Raw genomic sequence first — 11,174 nt, forward strand, 5'->3', positions numbered from 1 at the left:
TACCTCAAAGCATTTATATTGTAAGGTGAGAAACCCCCCAAAATCAAGGGCAAGCACTTGGAGACTTTTAAACAGAAACCTCTGGCAGAACCAGGCTCAGGGAGGGGCAGTCATCTGCTGCAGCTGGTTAGGGGTCTAATCAGCCAATCACATGGCAGTAAAGCTAACACATTTAGGCACATAGACATGGTCAAAAATACCGTGAAGTTCAAACATCATCGAGCATCAGAACAGAGAAGAAGGATGGAATTGTTGCCAGACATTCTGGTCTGAATATTTCAGAAACTGCTGATCTGCTGGGATTTTCTCACACAGCCATCTGAAGATGGTTTGAACAGAGGAAATATCCGTTCAGCATCAGCTGTCTGAGTAAAAATGCCTCGATTATATCAAAGGAGAATGACCAGACTGCTTCAAACTGATATGAAAGCATACTGTTGCTTACTCAAACAATCAACTCAGCTAAGGTATACAGAAGAGCTGCAACAGCAGCAGAAGACCACACCAGAGGACACATCTGTTAGCCAAGAACAGAAAATTTAGGCTACAGTTCTCACAGGGGTCACCACAACTGGGAAACAGAAAATTTGCAGATCAACATCTCTGGATTTCTCCTGCGACAACCAGATGGTAGGATCAGATGTGGTAATAATAAACAACATGAATGCATGGATTCAAACTTGCTTGTATCAGTGGTTCGGGTTGGTGGTAGTGGTGTAAACATGTGGAGGATATTTCCCTGGCACACTTTGGGCTGCCTCAGCACCAAACTAAACATCCTTTAAACACCACAGCCTACCTGAGTATAGTTTCTGACCACATCCAACCCTTTATGACCACAATGTACCCATCTTCTAGTGGCTGCTTAATTTCAGCAGGATAACATACTGTCACCATCACACCTCAAACACCTTGCACCTTTGGGAGTGTTTGTATTGAGAGATTCATATGATGGATGTGCAGCAACTGTGTGATGCTGTTAATATGGACCAAAATCTCTGAGGATTTTTTTGTTTGTTCCGTTTATGCCACAAAGAATTAAGGCATTTCTGTGGTAAAAGGGTAAATCTAATAAAGTGTTCAGTGATTGTATTTCAACACTGTGTGTGTGCATGTTGTATATTTTCATAATGGATTCCCCACTGAATGCATATGTTGGTTCCTGTCAGTGGTTTAGACCAAGAGAAGACACTGACATCTATCAGTATCTCACTTTGGGTATGGACTACACCAAAGGCCGAACTCCAAGCTTGTTCCCTTATGTTTCCGTTTTAAATTAGTTTTGAACGGAGTCCAATCACAAGTCAGGAGAACCGGAGAGCATAATGCATTTCAGCAACTGCTCATGAGTCTGTCAGTGGTTTCACTCCAAACATACTTAGGAGCCTGAAATAAATCAAACCCTCTGAGCTTCTGGTTAGTAACCAGCTATTGTCATTTCATCATCCCGAAGTTTTTTTTTTTAGTGGTTTAGAGGGAATAAAGGCGAACACAGCAGGGGCTTCACATCTGTTTACCAGTTATATTTCATCAGACATTCTGTTATTAATGTTTCAATTTTCCAAACATATGTTATCAAAGCAATGCCAGATGTGTGTGCGTGACTTGAAATATGCCCTGTATGTGTAATATTCACATAATTGCATGTGTGTCTAGTTAACACGATCACTCCTGCTTAGGGAAACATTTGAAAGCGTTCCAGCACTTCCCCTCCCTCCCTGCTTTCTCTCGTCCAGAAACGGCACAGCAGGACTCCTGTCTGAGGGCTCAGCCGCGCCTAAACCCAGCCTGAGAGTTTTACAACAAAAGACAACAAGTTGGAGAGTGTTTTTCGGCGCAGTTACACGGGAATTCAACCCGGGACGGGAGGAGAACAAAGGGGAGGGACGGTCTGAGCTGATGGACTCGGAGATGAGATAGCGCTCATACCCTGCCCCAGCTCCCCATCCATCTTCTTCTTCTTCCTCTCGGTTGATCGGACGGTTGCTTGTCTTACCGGATGATGTGACAGTTTTATGACAATCTGTGCTCGGGTTTTCACCACGTGATCATACTGTTTAGTTACCAGCCCACGGTGATATCCGACAACCCGGGTTTAGGTGAGGGGGGCTCGGCTCAGCGGGACCGTGGCGAAGCGCTCAATTCCCCGGCTTTCGTGAGCAGTGGTAAGTGCCTGAACTGACCTCCCGGCGCTGTTGAAGAGAACGTACTTGATTACTTTAGAAAGTAACCCCATGATATAACCGCTGTCCATGCAAGTGACGCTTTGAGGTCGTCTCACCTTCTTAAATGAGCTGAATTAACTCTGGGAGTAAAAAAACATTTACATAACTGTGCAGATACAGAGGCTGTTGTGTGATAATTGTGTATGTTTTGGTTTATTTTAAAGGATGTTTAAAATTTTGGGGGGCTAATGTAAATGTAACGCATGAAGCTAAGTTAATTCAAATTCAGATTTAATGGTCTCAACTATTTGGGAAAACAGATTTTAGCTGTATCACATGTCTTCCCTTATAATTGTATATGAAACACTGATATATTATTGTAACGCTTTCCAAACTTTCGGCTGAAACCCCGCTCTCTTCTTTTTTAAGCTAAAACCCAGAGTCTGGAGTCTTAAAATCAGTCAAAGCAGGACATTATAAACATATATATTTATTTTTGGTCTCACAGCCCACCACAGCAGCCTCTTGTAGGCTCCCTGTCTCCAAAATTGATCCTTTAGAGTCGCAGACATATTGAAGTGCTAAAAAGCGTGTAAAACAGTGGATGTGGGTGACCACATCCAGACACTTTTAATAAGCACCAGGAGAAAACGATTTTGTAGCTTGTAAATGACGTTAATGGCTGAGGCATTTTTAAAGAAGAGAGCGAAACAGAGGAGAGCTTTGCCTCCCACTCCCATTGTATCCCCTCTATTCTCTGACACTATAAACCTGTTTTAACGTCCTCACTGCACACGTTCAACAAGTTTCCTCTTTTATCCAATCAAATGCACCAAACCCGGTAAGAAGAAACAATCTGACTGATGCACAAGGACGTGTGGGTTGTAAGATGCTATAGGCACCAGGAAGTTGTCAATCCACATGAGCAGGGACATGCAAAGTTCAGATTTCACACCGACTGAAAACCGGTGCTGTGTGACCTGCAGGCAACAGATGGCGTGACGAGACTTTGCCTTTCACAGAGTTAACAGAGCGGCGGCGTGTTGTGGTTTTCTGCTCCTTTAGGTGCAGTCATGTGGGAGAGGATTCAGATTTGCTGCGCACTGTTTGCACTGTATTCAGCGGCACCGCCTGCACACATCAACCGCCTGGCGCTGTTCCCTGACAAGAGCGCCTGGTGCGAAGCCAAGAACATCACACAGATAGTCGGGCACACGGGATGTCAGCCTCGCTCTATTCAAAACAGGTCAGGATGAAGGCCCTCTCTGTCCGATTATCTCTCAGTGCCGCTGAAAACAAATAAAGGAGAAATGCCTTGATATCATTAGGTTACGCTATCAAGAGTCATGCCTCATTCAGTTTGTAGGGCACATTATTTAATCGGCAATCACTAAATATGTCTTTGTTCTTAGCCAAAAAGTTTCTTTAAAAAGACTGTGGTGCTCAAACGAGCTCCAGCAGAGTCCGCGTCTGCTAAAAGTCAAATAAAAAGTTTGTCTCAGTCCATAATTATTAAATCTGTGTGCATGACTAGACGGCTGCATTCAGTGAGGAAGCTAATGACAAGATGTTCTTTGGAAGACTGCAGGTAGTCATGCATAAGCCTGGAGCTGTTCAAATAAACGATGATGATGATATGTTTTTTTTTTATTGTTCTCAACGGAACTAAAACCAAAATTGTGTGTGCAAAACCTTTTAGGTAATTGACTTTTTTTTTTAAAAGCAAACTACAAAGAACAAAACAGCTAGCGTGATATTATGTAGTAGAAACACGTTTATCTATGCAAAAGATCCCTGATCTGAGGTCGGGAGGACAGACCCAGAGTCATGGGGTTAAAAGCTAGCGCCCACGTAAATGACGTCACATCTGTGTCAAATCCAGCATAGATCAATCCGCTGCGGCGACCCCTGGGAGCAGCCAAAACTGCCTCTTACTACAGTTATTTTGTGTACTTACAAAACTAAATAAAATGGAACCAGAGATAACTCAGGACGTGTGTACACTCTGAGTCATCTTCACAAAGAGTTGTGTTTGTGTGCTGAACGTGTAAATGTTGCCCCTGACAAACAGCATCCATAGTTTCAAATTTAAAAATACAAAACCCACCTCTGAAAGTAGCTCAAGTTTAATAAAACTAAACTAAACTAAACAATCAAACACAGTCTGGAAACTAACTGAAACTAAACAAGCAAAAACTTTACACATAGTAGAAATAAATAGAGCCTGACCATACCGATATCCAGAAAATCAGCCGATATTTTTCTCCTTCCAGACACACAGATATGCCTAACATTTGTCACGTGTAGTTATTTATTTACTCATATATGCTCTTCCCGATTCTGCTCTAATCAGCTGATTGTTGTTTGTGGCATTTCAAACATGTTGCCAACAGGGAAGTTGCAGAGTGCCCTCTGGTGGACAAACTATGTAATGCCGACATTCGGTATTTTTATAAACGCAAATATCGATAGATGCGCAAATGGCTAATCTCAGTCTATAATGCTGTCTCATTGATAAATAGTACCAGCCCTGGAAATAAAAACTAACTAAATAAAGAAACAACAAAATTGCAATAACTGTGACGCAAGTCCTTTGGTTCTTACCTAAAACATAAATGTAACAAATTTAACTGACCACCACACAGTGTTTGTGCCACAGCTACCCAAAATTAACAGTATTGTTAATTACTCAAAAGCGATTTTGTATGTTTCTGTAATGTTTATTCACCAGCATGCAGAGGCTTGTTAATAAAAATGACATTTGTAATGCTGAAATATAATTATAGTTGTTATACATAAACTTTTAAAAATTAAGATTAAGATGTCAAACTACAGTTATTTACTTGTAATCTGTAAACTCTGCTGCTAACCTCGCCCTCCCCCCCTGTCAGCACCGGCAGGGGTTTATATAACCATAGAGAAAACAACAATGTGAATAATGAAACAAGCATAAAAACAACAACAACAACAACAACAACAACAACAACAACAAAAAACAGCATCCCTCATGGCAAAGTAAATGTGTTTGGCACGATAAAGGATCCAGACCATAAATGTGTTATCTAAAACAGCTGGATAGGGCAGGTTTTAAAAAAGAAAGATGTTTTTGACAGATTTCAGGTGAAGTTATTAAATTTGTGAAGCGCTCCATATAAAACAAGGCCTTGTTTTATATATATATATATATACATACATATATATATATATTTAAAAAGCCCAAAAAGTTCCTGAAGCAATTGTAAGTTTTCTAAAACAATAATCAGACAAACAGGAGTACGCAGTGTTTTTATTGTGAACTATTTACTGTACTTTTCTGTACAAAAGATTTTTTGAGGCCAGGCGACAGCTAACTATTCTTTATACCTTCACGGTGCATGACTGAGAAAGCTGGTCAAAGATACATTGTTATTCCTATAAAGCTCTCTCAGTAAAACTTGATATGTATTCTTTCTCTTTCACACACTGCTTCCTGTATTTGTTTGAACAGTATTGTAGAAAAACACGTTTTCCCATCACCTTTATCCTGGCTTTCACTTGAAATCACAACTTGGCTGGTAATTCACATTTATGCGTTACACGTCTCTGTGATTTGCCTCAAGGCTACCAGGCATCCTCAGACTTGGTAAATCAGTTCACATTTCAGGCTCTTTTTTTGTGAAATTATTACTTCTTACTCTTGCTCGGCATGAACGCTGCTTCTGTGTAGTTGAATGAGAAATAATAAACCCTCTCTTCTTTCTTGCAGAGCTTGTCTGGGTCAGTGTTTCAGTTACAGCGTCCCCAACACATTTCCACAGTCAACCGAGTCTCTGGTCCACTGTGACTCCTGCATGCCTGCCCAGACACAGTGGGAAGTGGTAAGAGTTATTGGACATTAGTCAGTTAGCAACCCCACACCAACAGTGACTTGTCAGAGTCGCAAACAAACCGCAAAGTTTCCGACATAAAGGGTGGAAAGCACGCTGTCCTCACCAGCAAAGCAAAAAAGCAGAAGATCTCGAAAGGGAGATCAGAATAGATCATAGTTTCTTTTGTCTGACGTGAACCTTTAGCCTGTGTTTTAGATTATTTTAAGGTTCTTTGTCCCTTGTAACCAGAAGGAATCCACTCTTAGAAAAACAAAGGCTTTGTGGTGAGATGTATGTAGTTTGGAAGGCTGCCAGGTAGGCTCGGTGGATGGGAGCGCAGGTGAGGTCACCTCATGCTTCAGTGGAAAGATATTGTACCTTGGAGCAGACAGCCGTTACCAGATAGTTTAATTAATTTCTGCACTTTTTTTGTTTCACAAGACAAGACGGGGAGGAAAAAGTGCCTTCACGCTCACACCTTACTGTTAATTATCTGAAAATGGACGTCTGCGCCTGCGGTTGTGATTGTTGTTTCAGGACTTTAAACAGAATTCAGTTTGAGGCAAAACAAAGTCAGCTCTCATGAAAGTGGATACTGCTCCCCGCTGCTTTGGCTCTTGATAAAATTGCTGAATGATCATTTTCATTGGATAATGGAAACAGTGAGGGGGAAGTTGCGTGAGGTCTGGAGAACTGGCTGAGCTTGTGTAACTCTTGGGTTTACGGAGGGGGGTTGTGTATTTTTCTGTTTATTTGATTTTCCGGCTTTTCCCAGTATGTCTTTATTCCATCGAGTGTCATAAACTTTGTATGAAAACACAGATCCAGCAAAACAAAAACAAAACTATGAACCAAGTGTCTGGTTAGTGGGACCAAAGACACATTAACGCATTCACAGGAGTCCATCCTATAATAAGCATGTTAAATAGGAGGTGATGGAGGAAAAACTATAAGAAAATACTCTTATTTAAACATAAAATATATTAACACACCTTGAGATTATTCAAAATAACAGCTTAACTTAAATACTATAGAAATCAGTGCAAGGAAACAATAAATATTTCATCTTTCTGCTGAGTTACTTTCAATTCTCAACTCACTCTTTACACATGCATGTGTGCAACTTTGTGTTGGCACAGGTGACGCTGGATTGTCCGGGCAGCGAAGACTCTCCCCGGGTGGATAAGCTGGTGGAGAGGATCTTCCGCTGCAGCTGCCAGTCATGCAGTAAGGAAGGTGCCCAGGAGGGGGCGGTGATGCAGCTGTATCCAGCAGACAACAGCCTGGATCCTGTCCCGTCTTTATCAGACAGCGGGGTTCAGTCTGACCCCCTGCCCCACACAGACACGCACTCCTACAAGCATGTTCAACTACACACAGACCATCACTCACTACCACACACATCAGACGGGGGGTAGGTCTGTAATGTTGTCGCTTACTCCAGGGGACTTTGCCGCCCTCCCCACTCTCCCCCGACACTGCATCCTCTGTACCAAGCTGTAGTATTTTAAAGGCACTTTGAAGATATGACTTCACTTTGTGTTAAAGCGTTTCTCTAAAGGCACACACACACACACACACACACACACTCACAGAGTCATGTTATCAGACGGTGTGTATGAACTCGTCCAAACGCAAAAGCCTGTGCACTCTTTTGTTTGTTGATTAGCACATTCATGTGTTTTTGTGCATCCAAACATGACTATAGTCTGTTAATAAGCTGCAGTCTTTTAATCTGCTTCAAATGCATTAAAGTCAGTTGAGATAACTCTCTTTAGTTGTCATGTTTATCTGAAAGCTTTCCTGCTGCTCTGTCACTTTTGTTTTTTATTTTTTCAATGTCACAAGAAATAAAACTGAAAGCGCTTTGTTTGTGTTGGCTCAAAGACCCACTTTCAGCTTCCTGTCAGGAACCACAAAGATGAAGCTGTGACTCTATTATGTGGTTGTTGTGTCACTCTTGGCCATGGCCACATGGTCTTGTTTTATTGTGACCAACAAAAATGTAGCCATGTCAGACTTTTAATCGATGCTGGTGCCACTTACTGGAGCGAATAAGAGCTGCAGGATGAGACCCTCCTGCTTGGTGGCCTAAATCTGATCTCAGTGCCACAGAGGAACCTTTCCCTGCACATTTACTCAATTATCTACTTTATTTATGGTGCTGCATTTAAGGGATGTGGTCATGTTTTTCCAGTCATCTTTAAAAAATTCTGATATGTCAGTTTTACATTTATGGAGTTTTCATTGAAGTTATTTGGCAATGAAAGATCATTTTTTGAGGGTTCTTTTTTCAATACCACTTTATAATTATATTTGGTTTTTAGTTGGGACACATTTGATAGCCATTAACAAGAATCGGCAGACTTCATTTAAACTCACTGGTTTTGTAAAGTTCTGAAGATCTAAGAATTAGATTTGTAGCTTTACAAAAGTTGGGAAGGTCTCTTTAAGGTCAGACAAGAGAAAGTTGAGCTATTTATACAGATAGATATGATGGGAGGAATAAAGATGAGGCATTCAAATGTAATAAAACTGTACCAGCTATCAAGCACGGTGGTGGTAGCATCATGCTCTGGGGCTGCTGCTGCCAGTGATATTGGTACATTGCACAAACTTGTGCTCAACTTGTATTTTTTAAGCCATTAAAGATACATGTTGTACAAATATATACACATTTATCTATATATTACTAGTCCTATGTGTATATATGTGTAGATTAGTAGGCAGTATTAATTAAATATCCTAATTTTATTATGACAGAAGAAAATACAAACTCCACACAGATTCAAGCCCAGGACCCATTTCCTGTCAGAGCACTGCACTAGCCACTGAGCACCATTCTGCACTTGTATAGTTTTTCTTCAGTAACATTTTATACAGGATTTTACATGTAATAGAGTACACAGTGTGCTTGCACTGCTTCTTAAATAAAGGCTTTGACTATCAGCAAAATGATCCTTTTCTCTGTGACTGCAAAGTAAGGAATGGGGTAGAAAAACCACAATCCCCATTCTGGCCAGGTAATGCAGAGTACGTATCTGACACAAAGACTTTCAGTACAAATTCTGTCTGTGAGTAACTTGCTAAAATACAGTGATGTGGTGCAGTTAGTTTGAAGAAAATGCTGATGTTTAATATATACACAAGAAACACTGTGGTCTGTTCTGCGCTTTGTTCAGAAAGTTCACAGGTGCTCCAGCAGATGTCAGCAGATGTCACAGGTAGAATCCGGAGAGGCGACATTTATTGTGCACTTTACTTACAAAATCTTCCTCCACACCATCTGCAGCGTCTCTCCACTGCTTCATCAATCAATCTTTCATCTCCATTTCTATGTCCAGGCAATGTCTTTTCTCAGCTCAGTTTCATATCCTCCTATCTTTTTCTCTTGTTCGGTGTAATTAAATTTGAGCAGCGAAAGGTTGACTGTCTGTCTGTGCTGGAAAACAAATCGATCATCTTCTTATCTACAGCCACACAGCTGACAATGTTCTGAGGACTGCAGAGGGAGAAACTCGCAGGGATATTTGTGGACGTATCACAGCCTTCTTTCCCCCCATTCATGTGTTCTGTTTTCAAGCTCATACATAAAGCAAAGGCAAACACCTCTCTTATGTAATAAGCTCTTAACTGTTGTTTTATTGTATGCATTTTCTGATCTTGTTTAGTTGCACTGGATGAGTGGAGCTTCTTTTTTTGCCTGTAGAGGATGTGTAGGCGTGTCCTCTGGGTTGTTTTCAGTTCTATGAATTTAAGCTCACCCTAATCTGATTTTCCTGAGATTTTATCTGATTATCTGACAAGACTGGCTTACATTCACTTCTATAAACTGCAGCAAAGGTCACTTGATTGGACAGACACCAAGATAAACAGGTCTGGGCTGTGAGTAGCCAATGATGTAGTACAACTGTTTAAAAACTGATAAAAATACATGGTGCTACCACCGTCCACTCTGTTTATTAGATATTAGCTATCATTTATAAATGTAATAATGAAGAACATAAACACTGACCACACCCTGGAGCACATTTCTGCATCACAGAGAGAAAAAAGTGGTCTGTGAGCATGAAAACGGACGTATCTGTGGTCTAAATATATCTTTTTATTTTGCTGTTTTAAGCTTACAAATATAGTAAACACGTATATTTGTGTAAACACTCAGACAATTTATTAGGTATAGCTTGCTAGTGCCGTGCTGACCTCTCTTTTGTCTTCAGAGCTGCTTTAGTTCCTCATGGCACAGATTCACGAGTACAGGGAACTCAGTAACATGTTGACCAAACCAGTTTGAGATGATTTGAGTTTTGCGACATGGTGCATTATCCTGCTGGAAGCAGTGACCGGAAGATGGGTACACTGTGGTTATAAAAGTGTGAGCATGGTCAGCAACAAAACTTAGGTATGCTGTGTTAGTACTAAGGGACCCAAAGTGTGCCAAAAAATACCCACGAACACCATTATACCCCCACCAGACTGAACAATGATAAAAGCCAGGAGGGATCCATGCTTTCATGCTGTTAACTCTAAATCCTGACCCTACAATCCGAGTGTTGTAGCAGAAATTGAGGCTCATCATATGATCACAGAATTTGGTGAGCCTGTGAATTGTAACCTCAGTCTTCTGCTGTTGTAGCCCATCAACATGTTGTGCATTCAGAGTTGCTCTTGTGCTCACCTTGGTTGTAATAAGCTGTTATTTGAGTTACCGTTGCAGTCTCATCATTCTCTTCTGACCTCTGCCATCAACATGAGATTTTATGTGGGTGAAAATCTCATCTTTGTTATTTGTCATTTTGATGGTCAGCTTGGACCTCAGCAGGTTGTCTTAACCATGTCTACATGCCCAAATGCCCTGAGTTGTTGCATTGTGACTGACTCATTGGATATTTGTGTTAATAGGCTGTTAAATACATTGTACCTCATGAAGTGTCCCGTCAGTGTATGTGTTCGCCATTTATGGAGGTTTTCTAATTTGTAACTAATGGCTTAAGTAACGGCTTTGTATATGAGATATGTAATCTTTTCATAGTTTCTATCCTGAAAAAGAAAAACTCAAGTAAAGTACATATATCTAAAAATTCTACTTGAGTACAGTAACAAAGTAGTACTCCGTTACTTCCCACCTCTGATCTTAAGGTAAACTTAAACTGTTCAGTAT

General features: G+C 40.8%; 1 protein-coding gene across 1 annotated transcript; it reads left to right on the forward strand.

The window, feature by feature from the left end:
* Positions 1-1,733: 1,733 nt before the first annotated feature.
* nbl1 (NBL1, DAN family BMP antagonist) lies at positions 1,734-7,781 on the forward strand. The gene is made up of 4 exons (XM_006783395.3): positions 1,734-2,165; positions 3,231-3,411; positions 5,911-6,022; positions 7,153-7,781. The coding sequence occupies exons 2-4, from the start codon at positions 3,239-3,241 to the stop codon at positions 7,429-7,431; spliced, it is 564 nt and encodes a 187-aa protein (XP_006783458.2). The 5' UTR covers positions 1,734-2,165; positions 3,231-3,238; the 3' UTR covers positions 7,432-7,781.
* The last annotated feature ends 3,393 nt before the right edge of the window (positions 7,782-11,174 follow it).

The sequence above is a fragment of the Neolamprologus brichardi genome, chromosome 5 (assembly GCF_056152115.1).
Source record: "Neolamprologus brichardi isolate AB-2024 chromosome 5, ASM5615211v1, whole genome shotgun sequence".
NCBI lineage: Eukaryota > Metazoa > Chordata > Actinopteri > Cichliformes > Cichlidae > Neolamprologus > Neolamprologus brichardi.

Coding starts and splice junctions, on each gene's coding strand:
- nbl1 (XM_006783395.3), top strand. CDS start 3,239: ATGTGGGAGAGGATTCAGATTTGCTGCGCACTGTTTGCACTGTATTCA. Junction 3,412..5,910: donor CCTCGCTCTATTCAAAACAG/GTCAGGATGAAG, acceptor TCTTTCTTGCAG/AGCTTGTCTGGGTCAGTGTT. Junction 6,023..7,152: donor CCCAGACACAGTGGGAAGTG/GTAAGAGTTATT, acceptor GTGTTGGCACAG/GTGACGCTGGATTGTCCGGG.